At 44.7% G+C, this 18,711-nt stretch overlaps 1 protein-coding gene across 1 annotated transcript; it reads right to left on the reverse strand.

The window, feature by feature from the left end:
• Window positions 1-599: 599 nt before the first annotated feature.
• Window positions 600-18,495, reverse strand: nr2f5 (nuclear receptor subfamily 2, group F, member 5). Its single transcript, XM_023989133.2, has 4 exons — window positions 17,377-18,495; window positions 6,423-6,703; window positions 5,828-6,074; window positions 600-2,729 (listed from the first exon to the last, which is right to left on the reverse strand). Exons 1-4 carry the CDS (start codon window positions 17,741-17,743, stop codon window positions 2,413-2,415), a joined length of 1,212 nt encoding a protein of 403 aa, XP_023844901.1. The 5' UTR covers window positions 17,744-18,495; the 3' UTR covers window positions 600-2,412.
• Window positions 18,496-18,711: the final 216 nt, after the last annotated feature.

Raw genomic sequence — 18,711 nt, forward strand, 5'->3', positions numbered from 1 at the left:
TCAATTTTTCTCCCTGACTCAAACACACACATACATCATTAAGTGAGAGGTTAGAGTGTTTGTTTACACTCTATCTCTCACACTAACAGCAGGGGAGTATCAACATTTGGGCTGCACCCTGCCGTGAGAGTTGGGGAGTCCCCCACTTTGTTTCTCACTGATTGGTTTAGAGTATTGATTTGTTTCATGCCTCTGTACCCCATCATATCCGAACAGCTTGAGATAAACACACTGTCCACACTGAGCGACTACTACTCATGGCCAATGCACTACATGGAATTACCCATATGACTTGAGCCATCTGTCATAAGCTCTGTCTAAAATGGCCACTTGAATTCATATYGACTTGGTGTATCACCTGATTTCAGCCTGTTCTTTGGTAAGAGAATTTAGTTGTATTACGTTGTAGTCATAATGACAGAATATGCCATGGTGATTCAAGTGAATAAACCTTTGATAGTATAGTTAAACATCTCAAATGTTAGTCATTGTTATGACTGATTATGACATCTGTAAGTCATGTGTTAACAGCATTAGGCAATACGTTGATAGAGTAGGATGTTAGCTGTTTCGGATCACAGCAACACAAGATGGAGAAATAACTGTGAACAACACATTTTTATTTCAATTCATGGATCCATWTTTCCAAACAAAAATAGAGAGAAAAAACATACTCTTATAGAAATATTCTGTGAACAAATTTATCAACAGACAGTCCTGTTCTCCAAGGTCCCAATGGCTTTCAAATCCCAATAATTGTTGCTAAAACCCCAGTGCCACGTTAAAAAACAGACTGGTCGTCCAACAATCAGTGTTGCCTTGCAGCCGTCATCAATTGATGGTAACACAAACACATAATAATATCTATGCTAAATCACAGTAGATGACCATTGTAACTTTATTGGAGGTTTGGAGGTTAGTGATACAATGTCCTAGTATGCTGCTTGAATGACAATTGAATTGAGGTGGCCTCTACCCTACATGACAATGTCATGTGGAGGACATATTGCCTGTCATAACAGGTMACTTCAGATTATGGCACAGTCATAAAATAAATGCTCAGTGACAAAATCTTGTTCTAAGGCAAGTACAACTAGAGTTTTCAAATGCTTATTGATCCAGGCTCCATAACAATTTACATTTTTCACAAAAACATCAAATGTGATTGTGACATGAAACTAACAGGGATTAACTGGCATGTGTTATGTCATTCCTATGACAGCATTATGTAGATGTTATGAAGGGATACTTGTATAATATTCCGCTTTGGCGGAAGTACACTGACCATTGGCGGAAGTGGCGGAAGTACACTGACCATTACCAGTTAGTGGCCCTGTAGTTTTGACCTCAAAATGGCGGCTGAGGAAGAATCTACCAGTGCTGTGTTTATGATGGGAGTGGGTCAAGTGTGGGTTCTGGATAGTTTCACATTGCAAGTGCCTATTTTTGTATATATATTTTTTGCAACTTCCCACACCCTCTGTCATCTAAATACAAGTAAAAGGTCAAATTATAGACAAACCAAAAGGTGTTTTTGTCACCACTACCACAAAGATAATCCAAACAATTAATATCCATGTTCCACTTTGGTACAGGCTGTTGATAGGTGTTTTGCCCTATGTGAGGCGTGATTCTCTGTTTCCTACTGATAGTGGCATGTCTGTCCTGTCTCCCCAACCTAAACCTGAGCTAGTCCCAACATACCCCTTAACGTGGATGTCTATGAGTCAATGACATACATATGGACACAATCATGAATTTCTCTCATTATAAACAGTGCTAATACACACACACACACACACACACACAATAAATGTCTTCTGAAAATTCCAAGGAAATTTGGCATTTGTTTTTTAATGGCTTCGGGTTAATAAAAAAAATATTGGTTGATGAAGAACCTTAGGCCTGGCTCTCTCGGTCAAGCAGTTCTATCGGCAAAGGCCTTGCTCTAAATCGCCATACAGTGGAGATTCTTGGACATGTCTCCTTTAGATGCAAGCACAGTGCCGACAATAGAGTGACTGCGTCGCCAGTAGCCGCCACCGCGTCGAGTCCGAGACTGACAAAGTCGTCTTTAACGGCGTGAATCCGACAGAGCTGCAGGAGAATGGCGCAAAAACCCTTCTGCCAGCCGGCCCGTCTAGTGTCACCTCTCAAATGTGGCAATGGCGAAGTAGGAGGGGCCATGACAGCCACCTTGTCTCTCTATTGGCCGTGGTCACCTGGAGAAGAGGCGTGTGAATGGCTGGATTGGTGAATGGGGTAGGGATGTGGTGAGGTGGTCAGTCTGCTTTTTGGCAGAACGGTGGTGGTCTTCCAGGGGATGGAGGGAGGAGATAAACGGAGGGAGGTTATTGAGGGATGGTCGATGAAGGATGGATGAAGAGCTGAATACGCAGCGACTCGTCCTCCTCAGGGCCCGTTTTCATTGTAGTGGAGGGAGATGGGGCGGTCGCGCTGCACGGGCATGTAGGGCCAGTTGTAGCTGGAGCCGGAGAGGAGCATGTCGCGCAGCAGCGTCTCGATGGGCGTCTTGCCCACCAGGCGYACRAAGAAGAGYTGCTCGATGACGGGCGAGGAGACGATGCGGAGGGAGGGCAGCCGCAGGAGCAGGCGGCCGAAGCGGTTGGGCTGGCTGGGGTACTGGTTCCTCACATACTCCTCCAGGGCACACTGGGACTTCTCCTGGATGCTCTCCACATGGGCCACATCCGACAGGCCCATGGCATTGTGAAAGGGATAGGAAGGTTAGGTGTTGATGAGTTTCTGGTTCATTATGGTTCTGATGAGTTGACCTCACACTGACATGCAATGTGAAATTGTGTCCAGCTACGTACAAACATTAGAGCTGAAATGTCTGTATCCCTAAGTAAATATGTCATTCTATGTAGTGGAATACAATTTCCTTTGCCTTCAGTTGTGGGTCGAGGTTTTGTCCCTGCTCTCACACCTTCCCTAGCACCAGTCCCTGGTGTGAGTCTCACACACCACTTAGCACGCGGTCCCTGGTGTGAGTCTCACACCTCCCCTAGCACCGGTCCCTGGTGTGAGTCTCACACCTCCCCTAGCACCTGTCCCTGGTGTGAGTCTCACACCTACCCTAGCACGTCCCTGGTGTGAGTCTCACACCATCCCCTAGCACCGTCTCTGGTGTGAGTCTCACACCATCCCTAGCACCGGTCCCTGGTGTGAGTCTCACACCTCCCTTAGCACCTGTCCTGGTGTGAGTCTCACACCTACCCTAGCACCGGTCCCTGGTGTGAGTCTCACACCTCCCTAGCACCGGTCCCTGGTGTGAGTCTCACACCTCCCCTAGCACCTGTCCCTGGTGTGAGTCTCACACCTCCCCTAGCACCTGTCCCTGGTGTGAGTCTCACACCTCCCCAGCACCGGTCCCTGGTGTGAGTCTCACACCTCCCCTAGCACCTGTCCTTGGTGTGAGTTTTACACCTCCCCTAGCACCGGTCCCTGTGTGAGTTTTACACCTCCCTAGCACCTGTCCCTGGTGTGAGTCTCACACCTCCCCTAGCACCGTCCCTGGTGTGAGTCTCACACCTCCCCTAGCACCTGTCCCTGGTGTGAGTCTCACACCTCCCCTAGCACCGGTCCCTGGTGTGAGTCTCACACCTCCCCTAGCACCTGTCCCTGGTGTGAGTTTTACACCTCCCCTAGCACCGGTCCCTGGTGTGAGTCTCACACCTCCTAGCACCTGTCCCTGGTGTGAGTCTCACACCTGCCCTAGCACCTGTCCCTGGTGTGAGTCTCACACCTCCCCTAGCACCGGTCCCTGTGTGAGTCTCACCACCTCCCTAGCACCTGTCCCTGGTGTGAGTTTTAACCCCTGCCCTAGCACCGGTCCCTGGTGTGAGTCTCACACCTCCCTAGCACCTGTCCCTGGTGTGAGTCTCACACCTCCCCTAGCACCGGTCCCTGGTGTGAGTCTCACACCTCCCCTAGCACTGGTCCCTGGTGTGAGTCTCACACCTCCCCTAGCACCTGTCCCTGGTGTGAGTCTCACACCTCCCCTAGCACCTGTCCTGGTGTGAGTCTCACACCTCCCCTAGCACCTGTCCCTGGTGTGAGTTTTACACCTCCCCTAGCACCGGTCCTGGGTGTGAGTCTCACATCACACAGAGAGTGTGTTGAATGTGTGTGATACTTTTCACATCCTTCGAGCGCCGTGGTTATGGGGTCAGAGATGGGTGAACTCAAAACAAAGTCCCATTTAGTGTACTGCATGGTGCTGTGCTGTACTGCAGTTCTACTGTGCCAGTGTTTCTGTCCCCAGTATGAACCTTGTTTAAAGGCTGCATCGAACAGCGAGGGTAATTTTCTCCCAAGTGCTTTACTCTAGTGTGCAGTAGAAGCACTGGGCCAGGATTTTTTTTTACCCGCCACCCAGCATGCTAGTCCCTTTGTTACAGTACCCTTTAATCGGCCCCCTGCGCAAACTTGGTCCTGCTGAGCTTCAGTTCCGCGTAACAAAAGATTCATGTGCCTCATATTTTTGTCGCAGAGGCCCCCCCCCCCCCCAGGTGGGGTATAACTGCAAATTCTGCCACATTTCCCACTTTGAGGGCAGGCGTGCAGTTTTTTAGCTATCCACCATTTTAGGGTCTGTGTGAGGCATCAGTGGCTGAGAAAGCTAGTTCTGTCTGTGTGACTGAGCCCTTGCGTGCTACCACGACCCCTCCGCAGGCATCTTTTACAGGCACCTCCTCCCTTTGTCTGGCTCCCTGGGCACACACAGCCACACTCTGGGGATGAGGATGGTGGCGGTGGTAAGATGGCCGCTCTTTGATTTAGGGTGATGGGACTGGGATATAGGGTGGAATGTCTGAGGGTGGAGGTGAGAGGGGGTATAGAGATTTTGTCTGTCCTTGTTAGCTCATGCAGGCAGGTCTCGATGGGGGGCCTGGTCTACGAATGGTCTGTCTATCTCATTGTGTGTACATGCATGTGTGTGTGTGTGTATGCGTGTGTGTTGGCTGGAGTTGTGGGACGGATCACATGGATGCTCAGAGCTACAGGGGTTGTGTAGGTCAGGGCCTGGGCTGCGGCGAATCCCCCTTGTTGCTGCAACCCACCATGAATAATTCAAGCACGGTGGTGGGGGCAGGGGTGAGAGGGCTGGGGTTTGGAGAGGAGGAAAGGGGAGGGGCTGCCTGACTGGTTTCAATAATAGATGGAAGCGTGAAGGAGAAGAGGGTGATGAAATAAATGAGAAGAGCGAAGGGGTTCTTCAGCCATCCAAATGGAAGAGTGCGAGCCAGAACTAGGTACATGCAAAGTGATTCTGACAAGCTGTGTGATGGAGACGAGGAAAAATGTGATCGACAGGAAACAAAAAGCAAGACCTCAGAGTTGGATTCTCTCACACTCCTACCCCCTGGGTCATAAACAATGAATCCTCAACACATCCCAAACCCAGATCTGACAGCATTCTGGGTGGCGTAGAATAACCATAATTATCTACTGTGCCTCATACAGTGGCAAAAGTGGTGTATCAAAGCAATAAGCAAACTATTGTTTTTATATTGCTATTTCACCAATATTTACGCTTCTTTAGCTCATATAAGTAGTCCATCCATGATAATATTGATATGGTATCCATATATTATAGATACATTGTTTACAAATACATTGTTAACCACTTGGTTGTTAACCACATGCTGTACTGCAGACTCTATACGTCTGCTAACTTATCTGGAGTGACCACTATGACCTAAATGTGTAGTTCTGCACAAAATACAACACAAACTATCCTACAGATAGACATAAACAAAGACATATAGAAACAGAAACCACTAAAGTCAACGCCACTCACCGGAGGTGAAGAGCACGATGGATTTGAGGCAGGAGTACTCAGCTGTGTCCACCTGCAGAACCTTCAGTTTCTCCACCTGCTCCTGGAACACCCGGATGTGGTCCATGAACGCCACCACGCGCTCCGCAGACATGGGCGATGCGTGTAGGCCGGCCGCCGCCAGCAGGGGCGCCACGTGCAGCGGCATGGAGCACTGGGCCGCGTTCAGCACAAACAGCTCGCTCCATGACATGCGCAGGAGCGCCACCTAGGGCACGGGAGGAATGGTGGTAGAATTGGTTAGTTCAGAGTGGACAGAGGGTGGTTCTGGGAAACAAGGATAATAGTGTTAATCTTCCTTATGCAGATGATTGAGTATGGCAAGTGTTAGTGATATGCTCCAACTTAAAGGCTGCTGACCCCACAATTGAACCTTTACATGACATACCAATTGCAGACATAGACATATTTGTTCTGGGCAATATCTGTGTTGAGCATCTACAGCTCATCCATAATGGACTATCCAAATAAAGTGACCACACCACATTCATAATTTCTATTTTCTAGTCAGGCATAAAAAAGATTATAGTCAGGCATAAAAAATTGTCATCCTCACCTGGTCCATGAGCTGCAGGTCAGGGAAGAAGGGGATGTTCTTGGCCCACTCCACAGCGCTGAAGAGTAGCCGTGCGGCCAGCTCGCAGATGTTCTCGATGCCCATCAGGTTGTTTCCCTGCATGCACTGGGACCCGTAGCGGGACGTGGGATAAGGCTCGGCGCGCAGCAGCAAAGAGATGAATCCTGATAGGTAGGGCTGCCCGTTGTAAGGGTCGCTGCCATTGGTCAGGTACTGACCCGGGCTAGACTGGGAGTTGGACATGCGGCCTCTCTGGACAGCTGAGGGAGAGAGAGAGAAAGAAAGAAAGGGTTAAGAAAATAAGGCGATAAAGCGTTTGAATTTTATGAGCAAAATACATTTTCCCTCTTTTGACATTTCATAAGCGAATACTCAAGTGCTAGAAGCTAATTGTTTGGCATGGAGCTAACTTGGTTAGACTACTGCACCTTTCATTCATTCATGTGGCTGCACTCTATCCATCTATCCTAAGAGGCTTTATTTCAATCCAAGCTGGCACAGTTACAGTAACATTTAGGACCTGAAGCTTCTCTGCATTCACATCGTCATGACTGCGTCCAACACTAACTGCCTTGATTTAGTAGGCTGCAATTACCACTGTGTCATAAAGCAGCATCTAGAGGCACTCAGACGAGTCTGCTCTTTCTCAATGGGAATATATAGGGCCAAATCACACTGGGGCTAGCAGCTAAAAGCCATGTCTGGGGAGAGGAGGAAGGAGGGTGGAGGTTGGAGGTGGGGGGTGCAAAGCGTGGAGAAATGGGGGGAAATTTCTGCGGCTCTAAATGTGTCGGCACTCTGTCTCCTGACCGGCAGACCCCGGTGCCGTTCATCAGTGAGTAATGGCAACCAGCAGCCAGTAAAGACACTATGGTTCTTCACACCTCTGCCCCCCCCCCCACTGCCAAATGGCTCAGCCGAAGATGAAGGGGGCACGCAGAGGCTAAGCACACATCCCCACCCCCGCCGAGCTAAGAAGCGGCAGCTCAAAGCCCATTTGGAAAACACCTGTTCAGTCATCCCCGCTGTCTGACTAATAACTCCCTCTACAGTTAAAGAACGAGGAGAGAGAGAAGGAGAGAGAGAGTACGAGGGAGGGAGGGAGGGAGGGAGGGAGGGAGGGAGGAGGGAGGGAGGGGGGAGGGAGGAGGGAGGGGGGAGGGAGGGAGGGAGGGCTAGTGTTTGGAAAATACTTGAAATATCAGCATCACCTGTCCTTCGACACAACAGCTGTGAAAATTGTATACACTGCAGTGTACCAAAGAGGGCAGGTCAATCACTCAAGAACATAGTAAGTCAATAGATATGTCCATAGAATTTCAAGACTGTTGAATGATAAGAAAAACGTTTGAGTTTGTGACCAAAAAATACTGGTCTCCCTTGAACACAAGCACTCCTGTCCCAGGGAAAGAATGTTGCCTCACTTTGCAAACGACAACGTTAGCGTACAGAGACAGCATTGCACAATGGGCCGTACCATGTCACTCACAAAAAAACAACTCCTGGTCGTACCCAAACCTGAACTTTTTCTAGAACATGGTTGTCCTTCATTAGAGGTTAGTATGTTATTATAACTATCTGAATTAAAATAATAATAATCCATGCATCATAATGATTAATGCCGTAATCCACCAGATGCCAAATCCACCCCATCCACTTGTCTTCTGAAAAGCCTCTTTGAGGAGGTTGTGTGTGAATGCATGAGTCGAAATGACGCATCAAAAGCATCTCTATGTGAATGAGCAAGGGAAATGAATGAGACAGGGAGAGAAGGGCATAGACAGGGTAAAAGGGAGAGGGAGAAAGATAGTGAGTGGCATGGGATGAGAGAGAGTGAGAGTGAGGATGTAGAGACAGGTTTGAATGCCTGCCATAATCGATTTCCCGATTTCTAATTGGTCGGCGGTGGCTTAGTGTGATTGGAAAGACCAAATCCCCTATCTGTTGACAGTAGAGGTACTGGCAAACAGTGGGACCAAACAACTAAAGAGCCTAAAACCCCAAACAGAAAGACCATGGCACTACATCTAACATCAAGGTACATAAATAAGGCAGAGGGGAGAAAAGGGCACGAAACAGGTATCATGGGCGATTTCAGCCGTGACTTTTAAAAAACACCACCACAGCAAGTCACAGAGAGTGTGTTGCCGTGGAGTTAAGCATCCCACCAAGGCTGTCCTTATTTGGCCTTTAGTCACTGTGCTAGAAGTACAAGACAGTTGAAACTATTGTAGATAAATACAATTAAGGACTATCTGCTACTGTAAAAGATCATAGACAGGGGCTATGTACCAGAAGCATGACAGATTTGGCACAGCCTCATTGTCAACTGAGATAAGTGGTATAATGGTTTTCGTGTAGTCCCTTAAAAGTCTGCTAACATAAAACACAAGATACTGTAACATTCAAACACAGATACACAAAAAAAAATGCTTATTTTGGACAGTAAAGCAGTGTGTATTGTGTAAGCCCGTTCAGAGAGGAGTGTCTGATGAGTGTGTGATGAGACAGTCATGTGTTATTCCTGTGCTTCTCACAGACTCCTTTAGCTTGGGTTGAACTCTGGATTGAACTCTTGGGTCACTGCTCTCACTCTGCATGCAAGGGTTACAGTGAAGCACCAATCCCCCGGCAAAAAGTCAAACCATTTACCTGTAGTCAACTACAAATTCACAGAGGAAAGGGGGCCAAGGCTGTGAGAAAGACGTGGAGAGAAAGAGAGGAAGAAAGGGTGAGAGGAAAGGAGAGAAGAAAATAGGTTGAGAATGAAGATGAAGGTGAGTTTAAGAGTAGAGAATTGAGAAATAGAGGGATGAAGTGAAATAAACCAATGGTTCCCAAACTGTGGGGCGCGCCCCCAAAGGGTCGGAAGGGGTGGTCCCCCCCACAAAAATAAAAAAAATAAAGGAACTCAGTCTGGCTTTAAACGTACTCTTGAAAGTTGTAATAGTAGAATGCACAAGGTGCAATTCCCGAAATTGGGTAGTGCATCATCAGTTCCTCTTGTCATGTTAGTCACTGCATACCTTAGAGACCTATAAATATCACATGAATACACATTAGACATGACAAAATGCGTAGAATTGCAGAAAATAAGCTTTAAACCTGCAGAATTCTCTCCATCAACAAGAGGGGTGTGAACAGTTTGTGTCATGAACAGTGCTTGTGCCCATAGAAATAGACGTGGCGCGTGCGCGCGCGCGGGATTTTCCCCAATGCTGGAAGGGGGGGGGGGGGGGGCAGAGTGAAAAAGTTTGGGAACCCCTGAAAGAGACAATGGGATCAAGGAAGAGGGAGGGAGGGAGACAGAGTGAGGTATGACATTGTATGGAAAGGGAGAGGGAACGGGTAAAGAGACAGGGAGAGAAATACAGACAGACGGAGATGGAGAGAGCTTCCCGGTGAGGACGCTCAGACGCATTAGCTGCAAACGTAGCCTCTTTAATATCCACCCAGTCACGTTGGCGCTGCTTTGATGAAGCAGATATGAATTAATAACAGAAATGCACCCTGCACGGAGGAGTGCTCTGGCTTTCTATCCTTCTCTCTACTCACTCATATCCATTTCTACAATGGAAGAGATCACACAACAAGCTATGCTATACAAGCGATTCATTTTCATTACATTGAGTTAAAAACTCAATGGCTGTATCTCAAGAAAATTGGTGTAAATTGGCCTGGAATCAAAAACAACACAATACTTCAAAATGTAACAATGGATATGGATAACGCTGGACTTACTGTAAAGGCTAGCCTTTCATATTGTGGCAATAGGCTAACCTGGCTATTGTACAGACAACAGAGAAAATGAGAGACTCAACAGAGAAACATGACAATATGACACGCAATGTATCGTGAACTGGAGTCTATTCACCTTGAGGTGTCAAACGAAGCCCATCTCTGCAGAGTGAGCTCTATTCCTCCACACACAGCCCCCTCCTCTAAAATATTAAATCCTAGCCTTGGGGATATCAGAATGGGAAACGACTAGTGCCTCAGCTCTATGGTCTCTTCGTGGCCTGTCACTTCAATGGAGGCTGCTTTCTGACAGTGAATAATGGCAAGGCCTCTGTCAATATGGAAGCCATGGTGCTGGAACCTTACAGCCAGCTTGGACTTAAAGAGACCTATTCTAACATGTCAATAAACTATGACAGTATTGAAATAGGGGAATGTTTTGGCGGGCCAGAGTTTAGGGGTCAAACTAGTCTCGGTTTGTGATTGCCTGCTCATACAAACTGAACAACGTGTATGGATTAGTCAATAAAGGCAGTCAGCTAGCGAGCCGTGGTACTTACTCAATAGAGTCAACCTCACATTTGGACCTTGAACATCTCCATTATTAATGTTTAGTTTCTGGTTCCCGTTGACCTACAGTATATCCGTCTCTGTGTTTAGTCGGTGTGAACCAAGGGTCACCAGCTGTAGCAGCGAGTCTCGTCAAGAGTGATGTGTTTCATAATCCTATGTATGAGTAACTGAATATCAATATACAGGACTTTCCCTGTGTTATTTACCATTGAAGGACACACACTAGGAGTCACAATGAAGATAATCTGTCTTTGAATGTTCTGTCTATGAACAATCGTAACTATGTACTTACTATGAACAATCTAGAGCAGTGTTCTCCAACAGGTTGATAGCGAGCTACCAGTAGCTACCAGATCACCTATGAGTAACTCGCCAAACAATTCTGAAAGTACATGCAATTTTCACGTATTCCACGGCACACTGTCATAAACAAATCTCACAAGTATCAGACACCACAAGCTCCCAGCTACTATTTATTGATATTATCCCACCCCTAGTTAGCCACTATTGGCTTAAAATGCCAAACCTAACACCATCTGCCAATAAATTTCCATCAATATTGCCCCTGTCTGTCTGTGTGGTGCGTGCTTTTGTCACTCCGTGTGTAGCCAGTTGATGTGATAAGCGTCTTGTGGGTTGACAGAAATACTTTCTCCCAATCCTTCTCAATTAAATATTAACTGCAAAGTAGGCATACCTGGCAGAAGTATATCATGAGTAAGTATATCATTTGTATCTATTATTTGAAAACGTTGCCATGAAATGAGCATTAGCAGTACAGAACCATCACTAGACCAGCACATTAGATGGCACAATCCTCACTTGCTAGATTTGCAATTAAAAGGCCAGATGCACAACTAAAGGGGAATAACACACAAAAAAATGAATTTGCTAGTTTTATTTCCAGACCTACAAAAGGGTCTTCTGATTTAATTTGAGCTTTGACATGGACTCACAACATCCAATTTCGTTGTTTCTCTATGAATAATTGCAATTTTGAGAGTGAAAAAATCTGAAAATCTAAAACCAGGAAAAATAAAACTAAGAAAAAAACATTGGTTGGGAAAATCTAAAACAGAATTGTGAAGAAAAATTCTATAGGACCCCGCTTGTTTATTAACCATTATTTTAGCAGGTATATTGACAGAAAACATAGCTAGAAAAAATTAGTAGCTCGCGACACGTTTCATTTTTTAAAAGTAGCTCCCATACTGGAAAAGGTTGGAGACTCCTGATCTAGAGTGTGTACTCTAGTGGACAGTGTGCCTGTCCATGCCAATCTCTGGGTGCATGTCACCATGTGAGTTGGTATCTGTGACCATGTCACTATGTGTGGTAGCTGGTAGGGAATATATTGTATGCATGAGAAGAAGGCTGCTAGTTGTGAATGTAAAATTGTCAATGTGTCAAGTATACAGTGTGTTCTTCGAACGTGTGAATTTGACAAACATCACAGTCTATATTGGTCTTTTTTGGTCTCCCTAAGGTCAGAGGAGCACATACGGAACATTCCGACAGCCTAACATGATATGCACTTCTCTCCCAACTAGCCCAAGGAACTGTCAGCCAGTTGCACAGGTTCACTGTCTCTCTCTTCCTCACTACTTCCTTATCCCTTAAACCAGTGTTCTACTCTAAGCAGTAATGTCATTGAGAAACATGGAGAGTAGAGATGCCAGAGGTGCCAAACAGGTAGAGCAGTGAAGAGGTAAACATGACCTTTTACATGACTGTTTAGTATAAATCAACCTTTAACACGAGATATTCGATATCTATGTGGGCTGAAATAGAGTGACCTCTCAGTCAAGTTACACACTAAGGGTCACCGTAAAGATCAACTGAACTGTCCAAATAACACTCCTGAATTAGCCAGCGAATGTGACACTTAACTTAAATAATGCAGATGTGTGTGAAGTACATTTTGGAGCAAGTTACAGCATAGATAGGATCAATTACTTGTTTTTTTGTACCTTACTAAAACGTTGCCATGTTTTACAGAATTTCGCCACTAGGGAGTGGTGCATTTTTGGAGAGGGAGGGGAGATGCGGGGCAGCGACTTGGTCGACAAGAAAGGCCCGCCTAACCACAAACATAACCTGTCAGGTTTGTTTTTATACGCTTTGTTGTTGATATTCTGCTATATTTGTTTATTTTCACTGGCAGAGGCCTCCTACACCATCAATACGTTACTTTTACGCATGTTACCAACAGTAGAAGGGCGTGGGTAAAATCACTGGGGAAGCCAGGAAAAATACCATATTACAACCTACTCTATGTGTTGTGATAATTACATTGTTTGCTCTAAAACCTGTTAGTTCATATGCCTTGACACTGTGATATATAGGCCTAAAGGCAGAGACAATAAGAAGACACAGTGGTAGAATAAATTCAACCACACCTTTGTTTCATCACAAAACCAGAGAGCAACATCTATCCGGTGAAGCCCACAAAGCATTTTGCATGTAACAAATAGTTACATGACCTACAGCATGGTCAAGCAAGGTAATGTTTCCCACATTTTTGGACCACTAAACAACTATTGATTTAGAACCACGGAGAGTTACCACAAGTTGCAAAGAAAACAGGAGCTGCCTCCACTATTTCAGCACCATTTCAACTTCAACATTTCAACCTATGCTTTGTCTAATACAGTGACAACTAAAAGATACAAAAAACTATTTATTCCAATCATCAAGCTAAATATGATGTGGCTGTCCATGGTTGATTTCTGTGTGTGTGTGTGTGCGTGTGCGTGTGCGTGTGCGTGTGCGTGTGTGTGTGTGTGTGTGTGTGTGTGTGTGTGTGTGTGTGTGTGTGTGTGTGTGTGTGTGTGTGCGTGTGTGAGTGGGAGAGAGGGAGGATTGCTAGAACAGGGGATTTTTTGGTCCTAGGCTACCTGGCTAAAATGTTTGCTCACTAATTCTAACTTCCTTTCATGGGCAATATTAGCTAGTTACATTAGCCTTCTAAAACTTGCTACATATTGAACTCCATCCTCTCAGGCCAGGGGCCTAATGGTTGGATCAGAATCACCTTTATAATTTATTGCCAGTACCAGAGAAATTAAGTAACCACAAGTCCAAATCCCTATTCTCCATCCATGTCTAATTTAGGAAAGGGACAATTTTAGCTAGCTACCACCGGATGACAACAACACACACAACGCAACAATCAAGTTGCTTCTGTCAATGACTATGCTCTCAATTCAATTTGATAGGAGTGACGCCAAATCCAAGCTGCTTACCTTAACACTTTTGTGCTTTTGGTGCACCAGGACCATTCACAGTTGAGCTCACTCAGTTTCTGCTCAATGCTGATGGCTATTATTTGATGCTTTTTTATCAATGGAGGCCAAATGCTCGCTGGCTTCCCTTGCATTCAATGCTGACGAGAGGCAACAATGCATTACTCTTTAAACCAGACAGCATCAGATACATGGACTAACATACAGAGACAGAGGGGCAGATCATTATAAGGTAATCAGTCAGTTGAAATAAATGAATTAGACCCTAATCTATGGATTTCACAATGACTTGCAGGGCACAACAGGGTGCCTGGGAGGGCATCGCCCACCCACAGGGGAGCCAGCCCCGCCAATCAGACTCAGTTTTTCCCCACAAAAGGGCTTTATTACAGACAGAATACTCCTCAGTTTCATCAGCTGTACAGGTGGCTGTCTCAGATGATCCCTTAGGGAAGAAGCCAGATGTGGAGGTCCTGGGCTGGCGTGGTTACACATGGTCTGCAGTTGTAAAGCCGGTTGGACATACTGCCAAATTCTCTAAAATACGTTGGAGGGCAGCTATGGTTAGAGGAAATGTATATTAAATAGCTCTGGTGGGACATTCCTGCAGTCAGCATGCCAATTGCACACTCCTTCAAAACTTGCCATTGTGTTGTGGACAAAACGGCACATTTTAGAGTGGCCCTTTATTGTCCCAGCACAAGGTGCACCTGTGTAATGATCATGCTGTTTAATCAGCTTCTTGATATGCCACACCTGTCAGTGATGGATTATCTTGCAAAGGGATTTGCTCATTAACATGGATGTAAACAATTGGTTGCCATTTTGTTTGAGAAATAAGCTTTTTGTGCGTATGAAAAATTCTTGGTATTTTATTTCAGCTCATGAAACACTTTACATGTTGCATTTATATTTTTGTTCCTATTCTTTTTTTTTCTTGGTCAATTTTTTTGTCCGCCTGGCTTCCTTGGCAGCCATGAATACACACCACTGTTACCAATCATTTCGAGAATAGCATGATATTTAGTGATTTATTTGTGCATGGCTGCATAACCACAATAACAATACTTTAGTGTTTCTTTATATTTGGGGAAATTAAAGAAGATATTTCTGATGACTGTTAAAGACGTGATAGTCCTCTGCTTTAACCCAAGAGCAAACACTCGTTTTTGAATAACTATCACAAAGTTAATTATTGATAGTTTCAACAATCAATTTGAGATGATTTCAAATCCATATTCAGGGCAGGAATGTACATTTGTCTATTTCCAAAATGTTCCAAAATTCACACGGATTATAACTCAGAAAGCCCAATGGCCTCCTCTGTCAGCCGACCCAGGTGCATTATGTAGAAGAAACATGACTTATGTATGACCTCTGGGGAAGACGAAAAGTAGCTTTGGGTGTGTAGTCTTACTCCTTTCTCGCTGCTACCAGTAAGCCTTTAATGTGATTGCAATGCTGCATTTGTGTGTACAATTGGTGCTTTTATTATTAATTATCCCCACCATTAGGCTATCTCTGAACTTTTCAGGGCAAATAGTTAGCAGGACTTTATCTTAGGCCCTATTGCTGAGTTAGAAACATATATGTAGACTATTTCACACCAAATTATGCCTCTAATATTTTGTTAATTATAATCTGACTAAAAAGATCATTTGATTTTCTTTCAGGGTTTGAAAATGATTGGTAGACCTAAAGAAAACAATTTTGTTTTAAATATGTTTTATTTACTACCTCACAAAGGTTGCCGTTTAAAAGCATTGCTAACACTTGGTTGTAGTACAACACAACTCTGCATAACATTTCAATTATAATTATTGATTGAATGCAAATTAGAAAATTAGGCATATACAAAATAGTTATGCCTAGGCCTGCATTAACCACGTCAGTCATCATCAATTTAAAACCAACACTTTTAATATTTTAAAGAAGTGCGATTTCAAGATGTTCCTCAAAGGCACTGACACTTACGAGGACAGGTCTCTAGGCCTATAATCCACGATGAGGATGAGTCTGTTTTGCGTATGACAGACCTGTACCAATTTAATCAACACTTGAAAGAATTGAGATTTCTGAATCGTGTTTTTGCTGAATATTATTCTAGACCATATAATAGTAACATAGCAAATCAAATCCCTTTTAAAATGTTATCTGCAGTAGTTAATATATAATGTAGCCAAATAATGGTCTGATAACATACTGAGCATGTTTATGTAGATGAAAGGTCAACAGACTGCGCTGTGTCAGGAGATTTCCTCGGGAAAGGGGCATGGCTGACTAAATTTACCCTGCAGTGTTTTACATGAACTGTGTACAGTGTACACACGAGCACACTAACGAGATCCCTTGAATGATAATTGTAGGCGATAGGACGGGTATTTCCACCTAAAATGTATTGTATAGTTCATTATGACAGAGGCTACTGTATTCAAGACCTCGTTTGTAATAGGCCTGCCTGCTTGATACACTCACACACTGGAAGTTAAACACAGCGTGCTTCCTGCACAGAGCGCACGTCTTCTGTTGACTACTGTTTGTGTCACTATTTGCACTGTTTATGGTCATATCATAGGAACCTTTTGGAGTATCCACAACAGCTTGCGTGGCCAGGTTAAGCAAGAATTACAGTATATAATTTGCGATAAAATCTATTACAATAAACTAACAAGGTTGACTCCAGAGTAGGCTACACTGCACAGCGATGCACATGTATTTATGATTAGAGAAATGTAGTATTGTTGGTGGGTAACGCATAAAACACAGAGTACACCGACGTCCAGCATGGAGACATGCATGTGCAAAGCTTTGTGAAGATTACAAGTGTCTGGTTGGCGTGTTGTAATTAACACAACTCATCTGATTGAACATGACGCGGCAAGGTCCAAGCTGACTGATTAAAAGTGAAACGCAGTGCTTTGCGAACACGTTGCCACTGTTCTTCTTTCGCACTAATTGACCCGTTCTTAATCATGCACAATACAATACATGTAGCGGGCCCTCTTGTAGCGGATAGGGTGTAGAGGAGCAAACACCAGAATTAATTGGGGAGACAAAGGGAGCCCTTTTCTGAGGGGAGAAAAATAATTGCATACTATGGATTGAATAGGAAATACAAGGGTAGACGATCTGAAACAACAAACATTGCGTTACAGAAGACTACAAATGCCTTTTAGGGGAACTATGACTGATAGAAGCAGGAAATCTATAAGACACGGATATCCATCGTTAAATCACTAACGTTATATGGTTTCAACTTTACGCACCGATATTCTTGACATCAAACGTCCGCCAAAACTCAATTTGATCATTTTATTAATTTACATTACATTTCCATAAAGGCTACAGTCTTCACCGAATCTCAAATCCTGTCTTACCTTCTCTTCTCATGCCGACTTTGAGGCACTTCTTCAGTCGGCAGTACTGGCATTGGTTCCGATGATGTTGGTCGATGGGACAGTCGCGGTTCCCCCGGCATGTGTAACTGAGGTTCCGTCGCACCGAACGCTTGAAGAAGCTTTTACAGCCCTCGCAGGTGAATTGGCCGTAATGCTTGCCACTGGACTTATCCCCGCACACCATGCAGTCCACGTTGGGAATCTTGTCCCCGGAAAGTGCATCGTTCCCCGGGGTGGAACCAGAGGGGGTTCCCGGTGTCCCGCCAGGCTCCTGACTGCAAATCTGGAGCTGGGACCCGGGATCCGCCGAAATGTTCTCTTGCCACTGGTTTACTACCATTGCCATGCTATCCTAAAACAATTTGGTTAAACAACAGATACGAGTCCAACTCCGTAGCGCGGGGAGAAGATAAGAATCCGTTCTGACGTCTTGGGAAAACAAGGCAGGGCGAAAAGGCGCTTCCCACTTCCTCCAAAAAGTATTTAATATATTATCAAATAGATGTTCTCTAGTTAATCAAATGTCCCTGTCGTAAACGTATCTTCTGTAAACTTATATCAAAGTTTACGAAGACAGCACGGTATCAACATGGCTATTGCGTAAGAATGGAGGCTACTGCCAGTGTTCTGCTCTGCGCAGAAATCCATAAACACGCTCTCTCAAAAACTTAGAGTGTATTTGAAAAGTCGACTAACAATACAGCATGTACAGAATGGAGAAGTGGTCGTTAAAGTGTCATTTTCATGAATATCGACTGCCTCGAATCTTATTCTGCTTAATATTCGAACTGAACTAAATCAAAATATTCTCCCAATCACAAAAACACAATACTGACCATAGTTCTACGCAATTATGTGATCGAAGTTGTCTTGTGAACTCATACGGACGTGCAATCCCAAAAGAAAAGTTACTTTCGTTCCTCTACTGTTGTGCGCCACGATGAGGTCTGAATAGAAATGTTGATAAACCATGGATGGAGTGCTCTGTGGTAGATGCAGTATGTTTACAAGCAGATATCTTTGCCAATCATGTACTTCACCCGTCGGCTATCTGTCCCATCTCTGAGAATCATAGTTAGAATTTGGTGAAAGTGACACTAAACAGCCGTGCTTGTAGCCCCCCCATATAAGGCCAAAACTACCATATAAGGCATGACCCCTCCTCTCATTGAGATCGGTTTTACGCATGTGCGGGCAGATTCAATTGGCCAGAGGAGAATAAAGCAGTAAGGCACTCTCCAATTGGCGCAGCCGCCGATTAGCTATACAGTATGTTCTGGTTGATAGAGTGGCTGTGTTATTACTGTATAGCAG

This window comes from Salvelinus sp. IW2-2015, linkage group LG6.1 (assembly GCF_002910315.2).
Source record: "Salvelinus sp. IW2-2015 linkage group LG6.1, ASM291031v2, whole genome shotgun sequence".
NCBI classification, from domain to species: domain Eukaryota; kingdom Metazoa; phylum Chordata; class Actinopteri; order Salmoniformes; family Salmonidae; genus Salvelinus; species Salvelinus sp. IW2-2015.